This window comes from Cebidichthys violaceus, unplaced genomic scaffold, assembly GCF_023349555.1.
Source record: "Cebidichthys violaceus isolate CVI_PGR_0920_01 unplaced genomic scaffold, fCebVio1.0.p SCAF_4, whole genome shotgun sequence".
Taxonomy (NCBI): Eukaryota; Metazoa; Chordata; class Actinopteri; order Perciformes; family Stichaeidae; genus Cebidichthys; species Cebidichthys violaceus.
In genome coordinates this window covers 5,527,495-5,551,840 of record NW_027176594.1, presented here as the reverse complement: position 1 = coordinate 5,551,840, position 24,346 = coordinate 5,527,495, and the positions used below count along the sequence as shown (strand labels likewise).

At 38.9% G+C, this 24,346-nt stretch overlaps 1 protein-coding gene across 2 annotated transcripts; it reads left to right on the top strand.

Annotated features, from left to right (window-relative positions):
* The first annotated feature begins 1,497 nt into the window (after positions 1 to 1,497).
* Positions 1,498 to 23,069, top strand: herc3 (HECT and RLD domain containing E3 ubiquitin protein ligase 3). 2 transcript variants are annotated; one of them, XM_068726906.1, is made up of 25 exons: positions 1,498 to 1,573; positions 3,227 to 3,581; positions 5,192 to 5,351; positions 5,834 to 5,910; positions 6,561 to 6,782; positions 6,954 to 7,045; positions 7,331 to 7,461; positions 7,809 to 7,960; positions 9,103 to 9,176; positions 9,937 to 10,061; positions 10,267 to 10,326; positions 12,314 to 12,425; positions 13,058 to 13,247; positions 14,129 to 14,292; positions 14,447 to 14,560; positions 14,933 to 14,956; positions 15,040 to 15,138; positions 15,298 to 15,468; positions 15,578 to 15,721; positions 17,217 to 17,383; positions 18,378 to 18,444; positions 19,124 to 19,206; positions 20,562 to 20,745; positions 21,868 to 21,970; positions 22,291 to 23,069. In XM_068726906.1, the coding sequence occupies exons 2-25, from the start codon at positions 3,359 to 3,361 to the stop codon at positions 22,497 to 22,499; spliced, it is 3,147 nt and encodes a 1,048-aa protein (XP_068583007.1). In that variant the 5' UTR covers positions 1,498 to 1,573; positions 3,227 to 3,358; the 3' UTR covers positions 22,500 to 23,069. The 2 variants fall into 2 exon arrangements, with proteins under 2 accessions (XP_068583007.1, XP_068583008.1); XM_068726907.1 differs by lacking the exons at positions 19,124 to 19,206; positions 20,562 to 20,745; positions 21,868 to 21,970; positions 22,291 to 23,069 and having other exon boundaries at positions 17,552 to 18,419.
* Positions 23,070 to 24,346: the final 1,277 nt, after the last annotated feature.

Genomic DNA, 24,346 nt, shown 5'->3' with positions numbered 1-24,346 from the left:
AGGTGTTATAAAGACTATATGACTTCTGGTGACTAGTAGTTCTTTTGATTACCAATGTTGATGCACTTATTGTAACTGCTAAATGACTGTAATGTAATGTAATGTAATGTATAAGATAAGCTACTCCTTTATTAGTCCTGCAGTGGGGAAAGTCACAGGATCACAGCAGCAAAGTGGACAGTGCACACAAGATACAGAGTAAAAAACAAGAGCAGCAAGTAATATAAATAAGTAATTAAGGAATAAGTAAAAGTACAACATGTTCAAGATCCACAGTAAGTATAACTAAAAATGCTAAAATACTAAGAAATATTATATATATATATATACAGACAGGGTATTTTTATTGCACAGTGTGTTTCTATTGCACAGATTTTTTGTGTTAGTGTTGTGGTCTACTGGGAGCACAGCTGGTATAAAAATAGTTTTCTCAATAATTCCACACAATGGCTGGTATATGTCTTTTCAGGACATCTCTGACTCCACCCATACTGAAAATTGCATTTCAGTTTTATTTTACTCATATCGTAAAGCATTTGTGTTGGACAGGTGAAAATACCAGACGACCAGCTAACAGGTAGAACCCGCTTTTAAGCTCCTGAGAACATGTCACAGGTTCACCTGGACTGTGGGACCTGGGCTGTCTTTTCTGCTTTAGAGGCTTGGTTAGTTCTGAAACAGAGCAGGTGCAACGAGAAGACATTCTGTCAGATGTATGAATGTATTTTATCAAAACTTCATAAATGTAGCAATTTTTTCTGTGACCTCAAAGTTGTGCAGACACGTGTGTGAATGTTTATCATACATATAGGCAGAGATCATTTATTATAGGTAGAGATAAATATACCAGATTCTGGCTGAGATCCAGTACTTCCAGAAATTGCAGGTCCCATTCACACTCTCACACTGATTAAGTAAGTTACAATGCCTCCCAATGTGGAACACATACATATCAGTCAGTCAGATATTATTCATTTAATTATCTTTCCAGCAACCCTCAAATCAAAGAATAAAGACACTTCACGCACAATTTAGTTGTATTTTTCATTTAACTCAATTTGATTTTAAACCCATTTAACGAGATGCAGGTAATATGTTTTTTACTTAATGTGAATGTAATTCATTTAATCTTATCTCCATATATGAAATTTTAATATACGCTTTGTTGACATCTTATTTTGAAAACCGAAAGTTGTCTCACGTCAATCATTCCGCTAATTTCGCGGGGACCCTCGCTTGCTCTAATGCGTTTATATTTCAGTATGTAGGCGCACCAAAATTGCAGTGTCTGTTGATTTGACCACGGAGATCCGAGTGTCTGCCAATTTAACCGCAGTGAGGCTCAATGAGCCGCCATTGCTGTAAAAGAATTTTCCATCGGGCTGATCGGAGATGACGTGACTCTCATTAAACGGCTCTGGTTGTGACCAGCACTTCCTGATTGGCAGGCCAATTGCTGCTTTTCCTGACTTAAACGCTCGGTGACGTAGCAGCTGTGGTACTTCGTACTTCCTCGTTTGTTTTCTGAGCAGAACGGAAACCGGACTCCCAAATTCAGAATGCATCTATCCAGGTAAACACCTCTTTTGATTTTGGATATCACCCTGCTGTGTTGCAACACAGTTGTACTATTAATCGAGACATCGGTGAACCAGTGGATTCCTGTGCATTTAGCCATTACTCTGACAGCCAGCGTTGCTGTAGCTTGCTAAGGTTATATAGCTAACTATGAACTATAACAGCTCGTGTGGGTCATCAAACCGTCTGATTTGGTTCCGTTAATTTACTGTTTAATCAAGATGTCAGTTAGATGTTTCGAGATATTAAGCTACGCCAGCATACAGTGATTATAATGTCTACACAACGCAGGCCACTCCTCTTTACTTTCTCCCCAACAGCGAGCTAACGGAATCTTAAATGCAATACTGTAGACCATCCAAGTTACAGGTCACACTTAAACACAGCTAGCTAACGAGATTTACATTGAGCTAATTGTGATTGCAATGTTTGCTAATAATAATAATAATAATAATAATAATAATAATAATAATAATAATAATAACCCACAGACAATAAACATGCATTCAAACAGTCTCCTAGTGTTTACTAATTGTGGCGTTATTGTTAACGTTATTGGTTGGCACTCTTCTCACTACATACACCCGGTTGACTGGAGGTTAGTAGGTACACTCAACTAAAAATGCAGTCCAATAATACAACAGCTCACCTTCCCTCATGAAGGTTGTAATGTTCAGTTTTTAATTGAAACTGTAGAGAAGCTTTGATAGTTGATTGATCTTCATGGTCATTTTAGAGGCTGCAGATTGTTGAGTTTTATGCATTAGGTAATACTACTACTTACTAATGACTACATTTAGTTGCTATATGCTTTACAAACATAAAATAGAACAATCGTGTGAACATTTTAATAAAATAGCAAGAAAATTACTAACAAAGCATCAAATACTGAGATATGTTTCAAATATTTAGTTTGAACAAAAACTAAACATCACAAAGAGGGCTGACAATAAACAATTATTCTGATTGTTGTTGTTGTTGTTGTTATCTGACTATTTTTCAATGTATCTCTATGTCTATAAAATGTAAAAACATGGTCAAAAAGGCCCATCACAACTTCGAACAATCAGTTTGAAGATGTCAACTTGAGCTCTAAGGTCTGACAAACAGTGTAAAACTAAAAGTTATTCAATTTAAGTAGAAGACATAATGGATATTTCCATTCATACAAATCAGTGGAAACAAACAGCTAACCACTTTCAAACACGGACATAAAAGTGGTCAAATTTGGGTCAGATGTCTGAAGTATAGCTGTGTTTGTCCTTGTTATGAATTTATTTGGTTATCCTAGTTTCATAGCTTCTAATGAATTTGATAAGGTGACAGATCCTTGAGTTCATGTTCATGCTGCTTTTACCTGATTTTATATTATTTTTGTCTCCTAATTTATGTCACATTTGTTTTTTCTTATTGTGTACTCATGGCTAACTCAGTCAGTAACATGCACGTATTGCATTGCATGTGGGTTGACAGTAAGGCAAGACTGCATGGAGCTGCTTAAGCAGGGATTACACTGAGAGTTTATTTAAACACACTGCCCTGGTCTTCTGTCATACAGCTTACATCATTCTCACACACAGCCACACCTCTAAACCCATAGTTTCTTCTTAAAAGATGCCAGAAATAAAAAATGTTTTGTTTCTTCCAGGGTTGGACTTTACATGAAGAGGAGAAAGCGGGGCTGCTCTGAAGTCTGAACATTTTTGCTGTCTTCCTCCATCTGGCCATCACTCTCTCTGCCTCTTCAGATTGGTGCTCATCCCCTCTTCTCTTTGCCAACATGCTTGGTTGGGGTAATGCAAAAGACGGACAGCTGGGCATTGGTATTGAGAGGAACCCCATGTTTGAGCCGAGGAACTGTCATGTGTTCAGTGGCAGGGGACTGAAAGAAGTAGCTTGTGGAGGTCAACACTCCATGTTCCTGCTGCATGATGGTAGTGTGTACACGTGTGGTTCTAACAGCTGTGGACAGCTGGGCCACAGCAAACCGGGGACTTCCCCAGGTAAGCCTTCGTCATGGCCGGCATATTCCCTGACCCGTTTTGATGAATCATTACATCCTGTAGGCTGTTGCACCACTCTGCTGCACTGCTTTCAGTAGGTGTGAGTGGAAAGTTACCCGAAATGTGGGTGAGCATGACACGGCGTGTTTACAAAGGCACTAAAAAACAGATCATGCTAATATTAGCATGCTAACACGCCAATCTAAGATAGTAAACATCGTACCTGCTAAATAATTAGCATGGTAGCATTGTCCTAGTGAGCGTTTAGCTAAAAGTAGCACTGTACCTACGTTTAGCCTCATAGAGCTGCTAGCATGACTGTAGACTCTTAGTCTCGTTTCTTTGCAAACATTAAAGTTAGAAATGACAGATTTGGGCTTAACTTCTATACTTTTTTTTAATTCAAGGGACTTGAACATGAATTGTGAACATATTCAACCAAAAGACATATTGCATAACTGGACTTTCTGTGGTAGTTACAGCCTTGCGTGAGAATATCTCATGATGTCGTGGTTCCAACATTGTGATTTTCTAGATAACCACCCTCATTGTGTAGAATGCAGTGAAATATCTTGCAGGTCATAGCAAGTTTGTCTTGATTTAAAGCTACTAGATATCACAAGATCTGGATGACTCCTACAAAAGCATGAGCAAACATGATGCAATATCATAAGCTTCATTCCTCAACTAATGGACTTTATGTAGTTGTGTTTTACTGAATCTAAATGCAAAGCAAACTGTGCAGAGTGTCAGTGTTTACACTCAAGTGCTTCCATCTCCGAGAGGGTTCATTACCATTTCTAGGAGATGTGAAACACTCTCATGGCTTGTGGAGTGATTGCAGACAGTGGTGGGACTGTGTTGGTGTCATGTGGGAGGAAGTTTGTGTTACTTTGTCTCGGCATGTGGGTGAAGCTTTGACAACAATGAATAAATGCAGAAATCATTGGAACTTGAGCAAATATATAGACCTATTCAATAAAAGGTTCTTGAATAAACTTGGTGAAGTGTGTAGGATGGAAACGACCTGTATGATATCCCACATATTGAAACATTGTATAAACACTTGTACTCACTTGATACTTCATCATGTTTTGGGAAGTCATCAGGCATGTTTATTTACTTGAATATATATTTGTAATAAGCCTACAATATGTAGATTACTGATTACATGTTTTCAGATATTATTGTAGTATAAGCTTAATTGAAACCAGAGTTATTGGGTATTTGTAATTCCTCTAAGCAATTGTAGCGTCTAACCCAGTTAATCTTCTATGATAAAACAGTTTTATAGCAGGAAACCACACACCAATCTGCACTACACTATGTCCTCCTCACATGTGCTTCTGGCTGCATTTCTCTATTTTCTATGGTGTGACACATAATATGTCACGGAGAGAAGTCCACAGTCTGAAATTAATATTAAATAGCATTTGGAATCTGTAGCTTGCTAAGTGAAAGGAAAGGTGGTTTAGTTTTGATAAGCAAAATTTGACTTACTATGACAAATTAATCATGGACCAGGTTACTGCATACCAAATGAGATTGTAGCTTGATAAATGATCTACTAAGATCTACTCTGACGATCTTCTTCTTCCTCACCTCCACAGAGCTTGTAGGAGCTCTGGATACTCAGACGATAACAATGGTGTCGAGTGGTCGGTCCCATTCAATGGCGGTGAATGAGCAGGGTCAAGTGTTTGCTTGGGGAGCTGGTGAAGGGGGCCAACTCGGCCTGGGGATTGCAGAGGCGGCTGTTCGAATCCCAAGGTGAGCGAGTAGACCGTCATAGAGGAATTCAAGCTTTTACCCTGCCAAGAAAAAAACACTACAAGAAAATGACGTTGAAGGGACTGGAGGTTTGAATATAAGCATTACCGCTGGGTTCAATTTGTAGTAACCCATACATCCAAAATAGCAATGCCATGAATTATTCTGTTCCCATGAAATAACTATTTGGATGCAGTGAATTGCCTGCTTTAGTGTTATAGGACAGTAAAACCTTTAGACTGTGAAGTAGTTTCTTAGGGTTGGCCTGACAGTTTAGTTTAAAGACTCGTCTGTTATTAATTACAAATTTTCCTGAAATGAAATACTGACTTATAGGTTAGGTCCCTTACTCCTGGACACCTTACTATGGTAGCATTTAATGATCTCTCAACTGATAAAAAGAGAACTCAAGTTTTACTGTCATTTGTAATTTTGTAGACTTGTTTTATAGTTTGATTAACAAATGTTTTTTCCCCCCTTAGGTTGGTCAAAAGGCTGTGTGAACAGCGGATCTCTCAAGTAATGTGTGGGAATCAGCACTGCATTGCACTTTCTAGAGGTATGCCAGACACAATCTCTTCAAAATACATCTCAAATTATTCTTCACCGACAAATTACGTTGTATTTTGGTTCCCTACACGTTTGATTTTAGTTTTCTCTGTGGGGAACTGACCACTGGTTGGGTTAGTGTTATTGTGATAGGCTGTCAGTTGAGCAAACATGCCCCCAAAAATACTGCATAATCAAATTGATTTGGAAATCACCACAGGCAGACAAATTGAAAGAAAATGCATCAGCTGTTGAGAAGCTTTTTTTTTTACTTTTAATATTTTATTTATCTCAGAATACTGACACTAAATAAAAATGGCAGAGAGCAAATTTAGGACACTACATAGGAAATATTAATTTGGACTTCATATTTTGAGAAAGCAGTTAAGGGTTTTACAACCTTTTTTTTAATTATTATTTTTTTACCCATTTCTAATTTTCTTATGGCCATTTTTTGGCATCTTGCCTTTATTTCACAGTGACACGAGACAGATTGGAGAGAAACAGAGGTGTACCTGAGGGATGTTGCAGATTCATCTTTTCATTTTAGCAACTAGATAGACTCACATTACCAAACAAATGTATATTTGCCTGTACTGGCAGTAATTGGTGTAGATGAACAGTAACCTATTTTTGCATTTCTGCCCTTTTCCCTCTCAGATGGCCAGCTGTTCACGTGGGGCCAGAACACCAGCGGCCAGCTCGGTCTCGGGAAAGGAGAGTCCAGCAAGCTGTTCCCTCATCCCCTGAAGTCTCTGTCGGGTATTCCTTTGGCACAGATAACCGCCGGGGGAGACCACAGCTTTGCTCTCTCCTTGTCTGGAGCTGTGTTTGGTTGGGGAAAAAACAGAGCTGGACAACTTGGTCTCAATGATAAACAAGGTAATAATGAACTGGATAGAAAGGAGCCAGGAGGACGGGGAAGTCCAAGGGGACAATACGAGAGTCAAATGCAGAAGTTGCCATGTTCCCCTAAGTCGTACCACTCATTTATAAATACTTCTAACAGTTTAATACAGTGTGACCTTTGCTTGTTTGCGTTCCCCTTCTCAGATCGAGCTGTCCCGTGCCACATCAAATTTTTGAGATCTCAAAAAGTTTGTTATATCAGCTGTGGAAATGAACATACAGCAGCTCTCACAAAGGTACGAATACAGATAAACAACCCACATAATATGGCAGTATTTTGCCACCAAATGTTACATAGGTCAGTATTGTTAGTTGCTTTTTGGTCAGCTGTCTTATACTTGGGTTATCAGTTTGAGTATTCTTGCTTTATTGTAATCCACTACGTGTTGCATGTGACCTTTTATTGCACAGCACCTCGACACACGGTCCTCGAGAAAAACAATGTTTTACTTTGAATAACTGCCAAGAATCTCTGTCTCCAACAACAACAACAACAGTAAAATTAATTGTGTCTCTGGCAGGATGGCGGCTTGTTTACATTTGGCGAAGGCTCGTGGGGTCAGCTGGGTCATGGCTCCACCAATAATGAACTTTTACCCAGACGAGTGCTGGAGCTCATGGGCACTGAAGTGTCCCAGATCACCTGTGGCAGGTAAACCTGCTCACTGGTTTACTTGGTACACCTGAACAATCTGATGCATCTCAATACAATTAGAAATGTTGAAGCTCAAACTGTTTCAGAAAGGTGTTGATTAAGCTTTTTTTAGGATGTGGTGATTTTTTTTTTTTTGGTTGTTCTGCTTTAACTTTAAAAGTATTTCAAAGTTAAATGCCTTTTGTGAAACCGTATCAACAAAAACTAAAGATCAGATGATCACAAATTAAATTGCGAGGGGATTGGATTGTCTTGAATCCCAGTGCATCTAATGAACTCAGTGTATTAGAGGCTGGTTCTGTCCCTCTGAATCATAAATTTTGCTCTTTTTCCCTTTTTGTCAGGCACCACACGTTGGCGTTTGTGCCTTCCTCTGATGTGGTGTACGCATTTGGCTGTAACAGCCATGGCCAGCTGGGCACAGGACTACTGGGGGACGCCAGGAGCCCGCTTCCTGTGAAGGCCAGTTTCCTGACTGGAAATTCATATAGAACAGGTAAGCAGAAGACTCTGTGCTCACTTTACTGTATGCATGAGTGTGGATGAAATGGCTTTTTTTCAAATCACTCAGATGGTAGATTTTCACTTGGGTGTGGCAATGCTGATAATGAATAATAAAAAATAATAATGAAAACAGTACTTCTAAAATACACCGTAGTTTGTGGTGTTTGAATGATCAGTGTTCAGCTTTTAGTGTGAATGTGTTTGTTGATAATATAATCTAGTGGACATCTGTCACAGGAGAACCTTTTTCAGGCTGGAAGATGACTATGGAAACTATTTTACAAAGATTTAAGGGTGATCATTGCTTGATTCATTCACGGTATATTATCTTTTATCCTTCATAACTATGTGTCCAGACCCGTAGAGCTCTCGCTCTCGCTCTCGCTCTCGCTCTCGCTCTCGCTCTCGCTCTCTCATTTGAATTACATGGGATGTACACTATTGTCTTGTCTGTCTTTCCAGAGTTGATATAAAGATAAATAAATATTTAATTGTGCTTTCTTTGTTACCTAGGTTAGTGACATGACGACAAAGGTCAGAAGGTCACAGACCAGCACGCCCGCGGCAAATAGGTTGCTAACGTTAGCACTGATTCACTCAGTTACGTTAACACTGATTTTTCCTGAGGAGAAAATTAAACGCAAATTCAAAAGGGGTGCCCAAAAGCGGCATTCAAAACAAAAAATTGCTGAATTTAATGCCAAACTTCCAAAAATAACAAGTATTTTTCGACCGGCCGGTGAAGGATGCACTAATCTGCCAGAAGAGACAGGTATTGTGCTGTTTACTATAGCTAACATTACCATGTAGCTTACGTTATACTTTGACAGCCTTGCTGTGGACTAACGTTAGCAACAATAAATTTCCCTCAAAAGAAAAGCTTGCCTACATGGGGGGAGGGGGGGCTCTTAGGGTTATTCTGCGGGGGGGCCTCACGTGTTTCCGTTACGGTACTGTATGGGTCAGCATATACTCATGGTCATTTGTAAAGAATAACTTCATACAATGCAGTTGAAAATGCTCTACTGTATAATAAAATAAGCAAGAAATACATCTACACTCTGTAACTATTAGATTAACTGTTATAAAATGTTGTTTTCTGTTTCTCTGTTTCTCTTTCCTTTCTTTTTTCAGACTCAAAACAATATACAGTGTCCAAAATCATCTGTGGAGGAGACCATAGCTTCCTATTGTACTCTAATGACCAGGTAGGTGATTTAATTAAGATTTTAGTAGCCTTCTCTCACTCTCAAGTTTGTTACCTGGATTATTGTTGTTGTTGTTGTTGTTGTTGTTGTTGTTGTATTTGCATTAGTTGACTTCAAATCTGTCTAGAAAAGTTTGACTTTTAGTCCTGTTGATTGCTGTCAGTTATTTGACATAATTCAAAGCCTAATTATCAAAATATCATCATTTTTTGCAGCATTGCAATTTAACATCTTATTGGCATTTTACTGCACACATACTGCACATATCACCTAAAGTTAGAAAGCACGATGAAACGTAAAATTAAACTAGGATAAGAGAAATCTCCAGTCCACTTGATACATTTCCTCTAACCTTACTGTCAGCACTAAACCCTCAACACAAACTATAATCTATTCATAATTATAAGACAAACAATTTCAAAATATGCAGCTTAATAATAAAAAAAAAATACCCCTAAAAGTGTAGAATTTCCATTAAATCAGTTTCAGTGTTTCACCACAGGGTGGCATAATGTGTAATCTTTCTTTATACATGAGCCTTACTGTATATTATGGAGCAATTGTCTGCCACAAATATCCAGCAAATTGTCAGGACTGTGCTCTGATAAAGACATAACACACATTCAGCCTCTACTGCTAAATATTTGGACTGAAGGTGTGGCCTATTTGTTTTATCTTCAAGCAGGAAAGAGACACAACTGCAAACAATCTGCCAAATGTTTGTACTGTTATCTGGTCTCTGTTGTCCTCCTCTCTACAGAGTTCTGTCCCCCCAGAAGACTTCAGAGTGATTAATGTCAGTAAATCAATCTCCCCAATCAATTATGAAAGATTAAACTCATGGAGGTTAAAGCTGATGTACAGCACAGATTCCAGTGTCACAAAGTAAGTTAAAGAATGAAAGTTCTTATTTTGAATGCATTGGATTGAACTGTATATAATACGCATACAAACTGTACATTCTCTTGTAGATGTTTAGTGTTGGTAGTGGTTTTACTTGACTATGTTAAATCAATTCTATTTGAATGGTCTTTGTTCTCATTGGTCAAACATTTCTCAGAGTGGGACTGTTTTATGTTTTTGTGCTCAGTGACATTCTAATTCAACTCTCCTCTACGGCTTGTTGGAACGCCAGCTTTTTGGACCAAAGGTACGTAAACGCCATGTTTACAAAAGTAATTAAGTACTCAACTCAAGATGTTTGATACTCCTCTACATTTCACTGGGAAATATTGCACTTTTTTCCACTCCACTCTGACAGCAGCTAATTACTTTTTGGGTTTAGATTTGACAATAAACACATGATAAACCACTTGACTTAACTTCTTCACTGCATGTAAAGTTGTAGCTCCACCTCAACTAGCTATAAGACTAAAATGCTGCTAATACATTGAGCAATCCATGTTAACAATATATTATAAAATATATAATTAATATGCCGGTCAGGGGCCATTTTTCTGCAGAATGACTACGTTTCACTTTTGATACTTTTCGGTACATTTTGCTAATAATTCTTCTGTACTTTTACTTAAATAATAGATCTGAATACTACTTCTTCTACCACTGGAAGGTTTAAAATTAAATTAAATTTAAAAACACACACAAAAAGAAAAGAAAAGTACCCGAGATGACTGTGAGGAAACAAACCTTTTTAAAGCATCGAATGGTAAAAGTATAACGCACGAAAGTGAGACTGTAAGGACAAATTGAACAAATAAAGAGTTGATATATTGCTTAACAGCCTCATGCTGGTGCGCTTAAGTTCAGGACTGTAGATGAAATGAATATCTGCTGTCTTGAAGGGAAAGCGAAGACCTTCGTACAGACAGACCTTTCTCTTTTCTCACAGCAAAATGGTCTTCAGAGTATCTGTTTTGCTGTGTTGACTGATTGAAGAATGTATTATCAAACTGAAATATAACAAGTATAGCATGCATAAAAGGGTTTTCTGAGGGGTCTCCCTTTACCTGGTCTGTGCATCCACTGTGTGTTTTGCCAGAAATATTCAGAGGATCTTTTAGACTCATATGAAAGCTAGACTCCTGAGAACTGAAGCAGCAGGGACCTCACAGGGTCCCCTTCATGGCATGTCTTATCCACCAAAACATGCTGATCGTCAGGGTTGGGACAGATGCTATCTGTCTGGTCGCTGACTGAGTTCTCTGACCATCACTGTGTGTGAAGGTATGTTGGCTTTTTAGTACAGACTCATCAGCAGATATTTATCGCGTCCAGGGAATGAACAGTGGAGGCCATCGGGGTGGAAAACAGACGTCTGGAGACAACCTAAAGTACTTCAGACTGTACTGTCTGCTGAAAGTCATCAGAGATTAGTAGTCACTGAAACTATCAACCAGTTTTCACATTGGACCATCTTAGTGGTTTAAAGTAACAAGTTGCTTTTGTACATTTTACTACAAAGCAGATACACTTTACATTACAGCTAACCCATAAGCTTGTTTGTCTTCATTTTAGCCAAAGTTAATTGATTTTTATACCACATGGAAATGAATGGAAACAATGTTTGGCTGGAACTGTAGGAATAAATGATGCATCATAAATGGATAAATAAAACTGTATTACATGCATTCAAACATGGTCAGCAACAAATGATAAGTGTGCTTAAACTGTAGTTTAATACAGTATTGCAGAATTTTTTTTTTTTTAAGCTCACAGAGTTCTCAAAATAAAGTGGGTCAGTGATCATACTCGATGTACTATCTGCATCAGTGTTTTTTGTTTGGCAAGCAGTCTCCACGAGAACAGATCTGATGTATTTGTGTTATGGCTAAATAAATCCTGTGCTACAGGAATATGAAGGCTTACACTGTAAATAGTCGCTGTCGTTCATGCTGTTTTTTTTTTTTTTTTTTTTTTGGCTTTGTGCATCAGTCTGTACTCCCTATCCTCGGCTCTCTCAGGCCGAAGAGGAGATCTGCTCAGGGATTGACTTAAATACCTTTAAGGCTGTGTGTTCACCTAACCGTTGGCGTTTAATCCAAAGTAACGTGAGCCTTCAACATCAAGGCTTCGCCTCAAAGTCCCTGAATCTGAGCTCTGACCTATTTCTATCCTGTTGGTAATCACTCAGACATCATAGGTGGTTAACATAATCATGTGTTTGTTTGCCTTCTTAGTGATGATACCCACTTCAAAACCAACCCGAAGATCCCAGGCATCGATCTCAACTCTGTCAGAAAGCTATTTGAGGCGCTCAGCAAACCGGCTTTCTCTGGACTTCTGGAACAGGTATTGACCAAAAGTGTATTTAAGAATGTATAAAAGGTAATAACATGTTACTCTTTTCTGCTCCTGAGCCAAAACTTGACATGACTCAAGTTTGTTATTGAGTTAATACTCAAACTAGCTTCCTGTTTGGGTCTCTGTCACCATAATGCAGCAGTTAAAGGAGGAAATCTGGGATTGTTACACAGCACTGGATTACTAGCTTGTGGTGATAAGAACATACTCGTATGTGAATATTGGGCTTGTTTTGAAAGTACATCAAGTTCTGCTGTATTCTCATGAATTGAGTCATAACCGCTAACATTAGCTCAGTAATCATAGGTTTGGGGATCATGACGCTCCTCAACCCAACATGACACCGAGGCCACATTCCAAACCACTAAAAGCCTCTCCCAAAATTTAGCGACGGATATTTTTGATTCAAACTGTTTTGGAATTCAAAAGTATCCCATAATGTTATCTGGTTTATTTATTGATACTTGTAGCTTTCAAACACATCATAATATAATATATTTCAAATACGTTTCCATCTATAACAGTAAATATTGTTCCGTATATCTGTGTAATTAAAAGTAGATCTATATACACAATCTGTTAAACATGTCCTCCCTTGTTCTGTGTCCGACTCTGTTTAGGCCACCAAGAGTTTTGAGAGTCTGTTGATCCCTCAGCTGCCGCGCTCCCCTCCCGACGTCGAGGCCATGAGGATCTACCTCATCTTGTCTGAGTACCCGGCCCTGTTTGACTCCAAGAACTACATCCGCCTCACTATCCCCCTGGCAATGGCCATCCTCCGGCTTGACGCCAACCCCAGCAAAGTATTGGGTACCATACTTGCATGTACTCTCAACAATTTTGAATCCAAAACTCAAAATCACTCAAAGTGATTTGAAATGGTCACGTCATGTCAACAACCTGTGGCACTATCACACCACATCACACTCCTCATCTACGTTACGTCTGCGTCCTCATCCACATCCATCTCACCTATGCTCAGCCTGTTATCACGACATTCAAGATACTCCACCAAACTATGAAAAGGGTTCCAGAAATACATGAAACCGACTGACTGACGGATTTCTGAGGCCGATATTGGTATTTGGGAAAATCAGAAGTCCTCAAAATCAGATGATGCGAGGTTTAGTTGGTAGCGGGTCAAGAGCCTTTAGTTTGAGAGGAATCAAAAACAAGAAACTGTTTGCCACACAGCAAAAGAACTCAGCTTTTGTCCAACTTGAAACCACTTGAAACAAAGCACCATGATGATGTTTCTTCGTTGCTGAGATCTTTGGGAGTTCAAATGGCGTCGCACTTGATACACTTTACTTTCACACCTCAAACACTGCGTGAAGTGGGCGTAAATGTTGGATCGTCCCCAGATCCTCTAATTGCTATGTCGGAAAGTGTGGCGGTGAGGGTGATTTGGGATGCTGTTTGAACATTCGATGAGAAGTTTGTTCCATCAGCATACTGATACTGCAAATACAGATTAGTCTGTGGACCCTGCTTATGTACAGCCACTAACAATGTTCATGCATGAATGTGCTACAACACAAACACATTTACATTTAGAAATGTTCAAAAACACTGACAGATCAACGGAGAAACTCTCTTTATAGCTTGTGGTTGTAGTAAAATACTGTCGTTTTTTTGTTCAAGGTACTTACTCTGTAATTTAATTCAACCTTTTTTCTCCGTCTCTGCAGATAACTGGTGGTGTTTTTTGGACGGCGGCGTGTTCACCAGAATGGTCGACATGTACAAGAGCATCGTTGTGTTCATGCTAACGGGAGGCAAGACGCTGCTCGTACCGGTTTTCCACGAAAACTATTTTGTCGCCACTCTAAGGCTGCTGGAGAAACTCCACAAGGTATCCACACAGCTCACCTGCTGCTCCTGTGAACAAGCCACCAATTCTCCCTCAGCGCAGTCTGAGGAGGAAATGTGTTTTTCCCGCTTGGTGGCTATTGAGATAAACCGTTGACTACGGTGTTGAGGCAGGTGTTTTTATTCCATGTTGCCAGGTAAACTTAAAGGCCCACCATGTGGAGTACAACCGCTTTTATATCCCTGACATCACCAGCCTGGTGGACATCCAGGAAGACTACCTCAAATGGTTTCTGAATAAAGCTGACATTGTGAGTACTGACATTCTCTGACAATATTTCACTTCCTTGTTACTTGACATCTGCTGAAGCCACACACACACACACACACACACACACACACACACACACACACACACACACACACACACACACACACACACACACACACACAGACTCTTAACTCATGTCAGTCTTAGTGTTTGCAGAGATAGTGAGTCATTTTATCCTATTGCTGTTTCTCAGTTCTTGCCGTCCAATAAATGTTTTAATTCACAGACGAGCCCCTATAACTACTTTGACAATGGATGGTTTTAGTTTGATCTTATAAAAGCTGCTGCTCTTGACCTTTTTTCACTTCAAGTCATGTCAAATGACTTTGCTTTCTCTCATTTTGTTTTCCAGAAACAATCATCCTCCCCTTCACAGGTACCTGATTTAGAATGACATATTGTATACATTTTTCTTTATGGTATGAGAGTAGTAAGTATATTTCCTAATTGTCCTTGCAGGGTGACTTTCCCTCAGTGAACCTATGTGCCTACCCGTTCATACTGAACGCTCAAGCCAAGACAACCATGTTGCAAACAGACGCTGAACTGCAAATGCAGGTACCTGCTGCTAATGATCATTAAGTGATCTTGTGGTTTCACACAGTTGATCACTGAGGTTTCATTTGATTGTTCTCAGTAAATGTCCCATAATTATTTCTTTGAATTGGACTCTCTTCTCTTGCCTTTTCCCCACCTCATCCTGTGACCGTTACCCAGATGGCAGTAAGTGGTGCAAACCTACACAACGTCTTTATGCTGCTCACGCTGGAACCCCATCTTGCTCGGAACCCTTACTTGGTGCTGCATGTGCGCAGGAACCATTTAGTAAGCGACACACTACGAGAGCTCACCATGTACTCTGATGTGGACCTCAAGAAACCGCTCAAGGTGAGAGCTACGTCTAAGCTTTTGAAGATCACTGTAGTTCTGTGGTTTTGATAAAAGAAAACAAACTGCTGTACTTTCTGTGATCTTCTTCTCTCCTCCTTCCATCCAGGTGATCTTTGACGGAGAGGAGGCCGTGGATGCAGGTGGAGTAACTAAAGAGTTCTTCCTGCTGCTGTTGAAGGAGCTGATGGACCCTGTGTATGGGATGTTCACTCAATACAAAGAGTCCAACCTTCTGTGGTTCTCAGACAAAGTAAGTTTACAGTGTATTCACATGTTAATGATGTGAAAAAACACACATTGTAAGTTAATAAAAATGAATAACTGCAAACATTTGAAACATATCAAGTAGTGCAGTCAAAAACAAACTAGTGAAGCAGAGGGGACCATCAGGCATCTTTTATCATCAAGCAGAAGTGGTTTTTTTTTTTCTTTTTTTCTTCCATTTAAGGAGCAGATACCAAGTTGAGTAAAATGTTTTTAGAGACTTTTTCGAGTTTAGGGAGTGACACAGTAGTTAAACATATTAACCTCCTCTTACTGCATTTTTCTGGAGCTTTGAATCAATCATCCCACGGTCTGTTTTTAAAGATATGGTATTAGTATGGTAACATTAGTAGTATACAAAATATCCTTGTGTGATTGCGTGAACAGTGCTGCCAACAGTTAATTATTAAATACACATGATCATCATAATTGAGTCCAAAACTATATTTGTAGAGCTTTCATATAAGGAAGTATGATCAGATAAACTTTTAGCATATTAACTTCAACTTGAAACATGACTTGGAGCCAAACAGACAGACATTTCCTTGCTGGTAAAGGAGATATATCTTTTGTACACTCTCAGAAATACCGAGGTAAGTGTGTCTGTTCAATTCCTCCTTCACTCTCTGTAGACGAGAGACAGTGACAGTTCATTAGTTTGTCAGAGATGATGCGCATGAGCCATTAATCAAAAGTTTAAAATGCAGTTTAGAGTTTTGAGGCTTTAATGTGTCATAATAACCGTTATCTTGTGAATGTCCAGAATATGTGTTCTGGCTGTTATTTGACCTGCAGCTGTACTTTCCAGGAAGAGTTTTATGGTCCTGTCGTTAGTGGTGATATGTCAGTGGGAACATTCAGGTTGACGAAACACTCACCTCTATAAGGAAACATGTCTCTGAACTTTAAGAACCACTGGTTACTTAAGTCAAATGAAAGTGATCCATGAATAAACAAAAATCATCACTGCCACTTTTCCATTTCCTGTTTCTGTCTGGGCCATTTCAAACAGCTTTTTTTTTTTTATTAAATCCTCACAGGTATTTTAATCTAAATACATACATTATTTTTACTTAGACTTTATGGAACTTTATGGAGTTTGCAGAGGATAGTGAAATGTACACACACATAGTACACATAAATACACATTTTAAATGTCTAACACTGGAATCTTAACTTGAGCGTGTTCAATGGAATTAATTACATATTTATTTTCAGGGATTTTTGGATTAAATGTTTTACTAAAATGTTTTTGTTGAAGAACAGACTTTTAAATAATATAATTATCATCAAGCTCTGATAATTTAGAATCTGAAAAGCATGTCCGATAAATACCACTAACCAGGTATTATCACTAATTCTAATTTATTTCAGGAAAATAAGAGTTGTGAATTTATCTTGCTGGTATATCTTCATCTCTAAAGTTTAAAAACATTGTGGGACTTGAGAAGTCATCATAATTTCCTTTTGTGCGTCTCCAGTGTTTTGTTGAGCAGAACTGGTTCCACCTGATCGGGATCATCTGCGGTCTGGCCATCTACAACTCCACAGTGGTGGACCTCCACTTCCCCCTGGTTCTCTACAAGAAGCTGCTCAATGTGTCGCCAACCCTGGAGGACTTCAAGGAGCTGTCACCCACCGAGGCCAGGTAACCCGTCGACATTGCCCCTGCTGCACACAATTTATCTTGCTTGTGTCCACATATTGAGGCAGGCCAAATGGTCTAAAACTAGGAAGTTGTTAAGGCATTAGTTTTGTTCATTTTTCATTGTTCACTCACTTGCATAACCTAATGTTGTTGTTTTTTTTTTTTAAGGAGCAGTAAAATTGACTGCTTCTGGGAATTACTTCGTCATTGAACTGAGCAGGGAAACGAGCATTTCCTTTGTGCCTGATTGTGTCCAGTTGACTATTGATGTTGAGATAAAACCTCTGAAAGCTACAAAACTGGACTGTTGCTTTTAGAGACATCTCCCCCTGATAAGACACGATCTCAAATCTTCTTTTCTTTTTCTTTTTTTTTATAAATACTACTGTTATTTTTACTGTCTTAAATGTGCGACCCTCTTTCAATGATTATCCTTTCTTTTGCCAGCTACACTTCCTCTTTCCATGTTTCCTGTGTTTTGGTGGTAAATATCCAGCATGTTGTTTGCAGGAAAACTAACACAACACTCCCTCTGAGTCCCTGTGGTGTTATTAGCCAATATGTCGCCACTTCACTTTTAATCCAACAGACAATTTCTAGTTGATCCATGCAGCAGTAGGACAGGAACAGCTGATCCCTGGTTTTCATTTTAAAAGTCAAACGGGGACAACTTTAAATCTAAAGGCGAAAGTAATAAACTGATAGGATGGAACAAACAGATTTATGAAATGATTATTACAGCTGTCAATGTCCTTAGCTTTGCATGATGGTGATATGCATGAAGGAGCTATTTTTCATATGAAATGTACTAATGAGTTTCTTACTTCATGCCATGGTGAACATTTTATGTTGATGATGGTGATTCTGGCCTTCACCTTCTCATTTGTTTAGTTATTTTTACATGACACAAATAAGATTTTTCGCTTGTGTTTTTCCTCTTGACACAATGGTGTGTTTATAATGGTGTTAACTTCTTCGGTTTATTCTTCTGCAGGAGTCTACAAGAACTTCTAGACTATGACGAAGTTGATGTGGAGGAGATGTTTCTTCTCAACTTTGCTGTAAGCCTAACTTTTCACCTGTTTCCCCTTCATTACTTTAAGGTTAAGACTTTCCTAATTCCCAAAAATCAAATTAAAAGACCAAAACCAACAACATGACTGTCTCTTAATACTTTCTGACTTCCCTACTCCGCCTGTGGCTGTCAGATCCAGACCCGTAGGTTTCTGCTGAAGACGTAAATCTTTTTAAAAACAAATTGATGGATATCATTTAAGTGTTTAATGCATCCCTAATAAGCTTCTAAATACAAATAAAAAATGCGGCTGAGTGATTTGATGAACAATTATTTTACGGCTCTCTAGTAATTACTTAATTACATACATGTTACAAAAAGAGACATATTTAATAATGTTCATTGTGTGCATGTACACAGCAGCAGAGAAGCAAAAGTAATGAGAAGAATGTTCATGTGCCCAGAATGTTATCCAACCTTCACCTTCCACTTGTATGTTGGAGCTACAGTGTCTTTATTCATCGTTATGATGGAAGAGGTCACCAGTGTGGCTCACTGTGTTTTGACAACAGTGCGGGTCTATGGCGCAGAAAATAGGATATATCAGGCTTTGGCAACGCAGACAATACTTCGTTGGTTTTGGTCTTTTTATGGGATTTTTTGAAGGAAAAATATGTATTTTCTGCACTCCAATCTAAGACTTATTTGTTGTGTCCACACCTCAGATCACCAGGGAGAACTATGGGATGATCGAAGTCAAGGAGCTCGTTCCTGGAGGAGAAGGCATCAGTGTGGACAAAAACAACAGGTGAGGCAGCTTTATATATTATATTAAAGCAACAATTTCATCAGTGCTTCCTTTACCTGATGTCCCATTTTAAATGACCTTGTTTCATGAACATGTTTAATACTCTACGCTCTGCTCTTTCTAAAAGACAAACAGATGAGGTTTTTAAATGTATTGTTTTTTTCCAGCACTGAGATTATCATGTCGCTCACACAGCTGGCAGCTCGTGTCCCATTGTTCCAACTGAAGGTCATGTTCTGTGTTGAAAACGTAGAAAACAAAGAATTCGGTATTTTAATCGTCAGTCAGTGTGTTTTTCCACACCATCGCCGCCCTGTTTCTGCAGCTCGTCCTTGTGCCAGTGGCATTGATTACAGTGTTATGTGGAGGAGTCTGCAGAGAGTTGTGGGGTTGGCAGTGTCAACATGTCTGGCTGCTGGTGCTAAACAGATGGCGATAGCGGCAGTGACCCAAGTTGTTCCTGCAAAATCCCCTCAACACTCAGATATAGAACTGTAATAACAGAATTAATAGAGAAAACTGTCGTCGCTGTGGCGTAAAACTAAATCATAGACACTGAAGGAGACCTGTTGATTTAGACTACTCACTACACCACCACGCAGCCCCAAACAAAGCCATCTTTTCCTCTAGTAGGAAATTAACCTCAGTACTTCAAAGGAAAGCCAGGACTTGTGACAGCTAGTCCATAGAGGACTCTTTAAACTCATTTTTGAAACATCTTGCTTACTTTTTTTTTTTTTTAATGCTTTTCCTGTTTTAACGGGATGTTGCGGTGGCATGTCAGTTAAGACGGTTAAGAAGTTAACTCTTGATCCCCGTGAGTAAATACTGAATTAGGAAGATGTAGAAGTTGAGAAGAAATTGCCTTTGTCTTTTAAGCGACACATTTTTACCACAGTATTTTGCATCAATGCACGCATTGTATCTTAAATAATGTTTAGTTGCACCGTGTGTATTCGTACTGATGGAAGAGATGATACATTTTACCTCTCTGAGCAACCTCTGCAGTGAGACCTCACTGAGATGTAAACAGACTCAGGCTGGATGATGAGTTTGTTGTTGAACTCCAGTTAGCCTGAAATTATAATCAAGTTAATCATAACACACACACACACGGGTACAGACACAATGGAGGAGGAAGCGAGTGTTTTGCAGTCACACCTTGAAGTCTGGATAAATAATTTCCTTATAAACTGCGTTGTGAGGATGCAGCTGTAGTGCAGAACAAATGTGTGTGTGTGTGTGTGTGTGTGTGTGTGTGTGTGTGTGTGTGTGTGTGTGTGTGTGTGTGTGTGTGTGTGTGTGTGTGTGTGTGTGTGTGTGTGTGTGTGTGTGTGTGTGTGTGTGTGTTTCAGAAAGGAGTTTGTGGAGGCCTACCTGCGCTACGTGTTCTCAGACTCTGTGAGCGAGCAGTACTCGGCCTTCTCCTCTGGCTTCCTGAAGGTTTGCGGTGGGGAGATCCTGCCGCTGTTCCAGCCGTCTGAGCTGATGGCCATGGTGGTCGGCAACAACAACTACAACTGGGAGGAGATGGAGAAGGTCAGTGTGTGGTTTAAAAATCTGGATGTGTAACATTTGTAGTAACAATTCTGAGTTTCTGGCTTGCAGCAGAAATTTCAAGCCATTTAACATCTGGCAAGTGAGTCACAATGCTCCACAGTGTAACTGACAAAGCAGGGAGTACTTTCCACTAAGACAGTGCTGAGCAGTAACGCATGACATGCCAACTTTCACAGGGAAGATTTGTTCAGCAGCTGCGGGTTTTGACAGCCATGGCCGAGTTGTCCGTCAGTGATACGGAAGTAATTGGGCTGAACCCAAATGCAGAACCACAGAACACTGAAACGTAGAGCTTGTTTATCTCTTTGATAAACAAGAGACTCTACAGGCTGGAATGAGACCAACTCAGTAGCTGAGTCTACAATCTGTCAGCATGGTGGAGTTGAAGTCTTTAAAGCAGAGTTGATTGAAGATGATTAGCAGCTTGCCACATTACCCACACACCTGATCCCACTTCTGTAATCAAGCACACTAACAGAGAAAGCATGAACGTGATATCTGAAGAATGCCTGGAGGGAATTTCCTTAAAATTTTGCACAAATGTCCACTTAGCCTTCAGGATGAACTGATTGGATTTTGGTTGTTAAAGTTCGCTTTGAGGATTCATCAAGTTATGACATTCTCACACAAATGTCTAATAGGATAAAGTGATGAAGGGATGGCGTTTTGGACAGACATGGATGTAAACTGCAACTTGACTCGTTGGTGGAGGCATAGACCTGTTAGCATACTCACAAAATTAGCACTGAACACAAAGAACAGCTGAGGCTGATGGGACTGTCATTAGTTTTCTGTCTTGGATAAATATAAAGTTGGACCTGAAAAAGGAAAAGTCAAGAGATACACATTTTCTGTTATGCTCTGCTAGAAAAAGGCAATGTGAAACAATATATTCAACCAAATGGCTTTTGGTTTCACATATTTTCACTTGTGATAACTCTCTGGTCCTTTTTCAGATTACAACATAACATCAGTGTGAAAACCTAGGCAGTATTGTTATGTAAGATAAATCAATGGTTGATGTTGTGTAAGAGAGAGGAAATGTGTAAGTGATGATAAAATAGGGACAGCTTTTCATCACCACATCTTTCCTCTTTGCAGAATGCTGTTTACAAAGGGGAATATACAGCCACTCATCCAACAGTCAGATTGTTCTGGGAGGTTTTCCACGAGTTCCCTCTGGAAAAGAAGAAGCAGTTCTTATGTAAGTATTTAATTGCCCCATTGCTCAATGTGCATGACAGTTTAATTCTCACACTCAAACATCTCATAAATACTGTAATAATGTGCAGTTTGTTCATGCGTTACAATATACTGTCTGCACACACTTGGCTTTAACTAAAGCCTGAACACGTAGATTAGTGAGTGAATGTGTAAATGAGAGGCAAATTGTAAAGCTTTTTATAATCGCGCCATATAAATGCAGCCATGCCTCATTTATGCAGCAACATGTGGCGAGTAGAACCATTTTCAACCGGCTCTATAGTTGATTCTAACTCTTTCCTCCGTGTCTCCTGCCTCCAGTGTTCCTTACCGGCAGTGACCGCATCCCCATTCACGGCATGGAGAGCCTGCGTATCGTCATCCAGTCCACCACAGCGGAGGAGCACTACCTACCGGTGGCACACACCTGCTACAACCTGCTGGACATGCCCCGCTACCAGACCAAAGAGATCCTGCACCGCCGTCTCACTCGGGCTGTGGAGCAGTACGAGGGCTTCAGCCTGGTCTGAGCAGGAGGAGACCTGCAACAGTTTTAATGCACTTTAACAGCAATACAACCCCCATGTCGGCATTGAAAGAGTGTAACGGGGAACTTCAGGACATGGGGAAGGTCACTCTCTTTATATGCCCTCACAAGATTGTTAAACATCTTAAATCTGAAAGGTCTATCTATGTACATGCAGAGTATTATTGTTTTTATTGCTTTGGACAAAGTTTCTCAACCTTCTGGGACCGTTTGAAAGATCCTTTTTAATGCTGGTGTATTGATATTTATTTTAGATATATCACAGCCCTCAAATACAAATATGGAGTCAAATAAGTCTCAATATTAATGAATGCACAAAGAATGATTGACAAATGTATTTTGTGTTTTTTTTCATTTTTTTTTAATGCACACAAATAGTTAACAAATAAATAAAATAAATCAATGCCTTGGCTTGCAATGTTCATGTTACACTTTACTATTTTGTCAGAGAAAACCTGACCAGCCTGTATTATTACTAATATATCAAACTAAGCTAACATAAGCCAATGTTCGCATATATATATATATATATATATATATATATATATATATATATATATATATATATATATATATATATATATATATATATATATATATATATATATATATATATATATATATATATATATATATATATATATATATATATATATATATATATATATATATATATATAATCTCACAAAATACATTTCTGAGTGCATTCATTATTATTTAGTCTGATCTAACTCCATATAAACATTGCATACCTATATTAATATGACTACCTGGAATCATACAACTTTTGTGAGCAAACATTGAAGGCCAAAAGAGGTTGAGAAACTCTGTCTTTGGGTGTTTATGTAGTTTTATTTTTGTCTTTTTTTTTCACAGCGTATTTTATATTCAACTCCTTAAATTCTATTTTTTACCTTTTAAAGAAGTATGTTATTACCTTGAAACAATATATCTGCTTTTTGTTACCTTTAATTTAATAAATAGAGTGGCTATTTTTTGACAAATTATAAAATGTGTATATACGTATGTAAATAGAACTTTGAATATAATCTCTACCTTTGAAATGTTTGTCCCTCTGATCTTGTTAATGGGAGAGTATTCAGCAAACAGAAGGCTGCCGAATGAAACATGGTGAATATTATTTGCAATCCCTCTTTTTGTTTGAGCTGTGGATCACAGAGCAGCTGTCTTGGTCTATAACCTGCATTCAACAGTGTTGCCTTCTACAGCAAAACCTACATGAAAAGCTGACTTCTAAAGTTATTTATTTTGTATTGGCTGTCTGTGTGCATGTTCTTGAGTGAAAGCAAAAACCTGATTGTCATTTTAAAAATGTGACACTTTGGGAAATATGCTTGTTAGCTTTCTGGCAGAGTTGGATGAGAAGATTAGTACCATTAGTTAGGGAAACGGCTACCCTGACTCTGTCCAACTGTAGCAAAACCCGCCCACCAGCACCACTAAAGCTCACTAACTAACCGATTGTGTTTGTTTTACAAGTTAAAACTTGTGAAATCAAGATTTTGCAGTTTTACATGTTTTTTACCAAAGTATTTCTTGGCTGTGACCAGTATCTCATGATGTCCTGTGACCCATGAGCTTCTGTGACCTAATTAGGAGAGACATTTTAGTTCTGTGTTGCCACTGCAAACCTTTACTATTCATTCATTCATTCATATTTCATATTCAGGTCACTAATAACAGTGTTAAACCACTTTTCTGGAGTCCCCAACTGATCAGAGCCAGGAAATAATCTGGCACATAACGCCACTTAAAACGACAAATTGTTGTATTTACACTTTGGTTTGAACTAATTAGATATAACAAGTT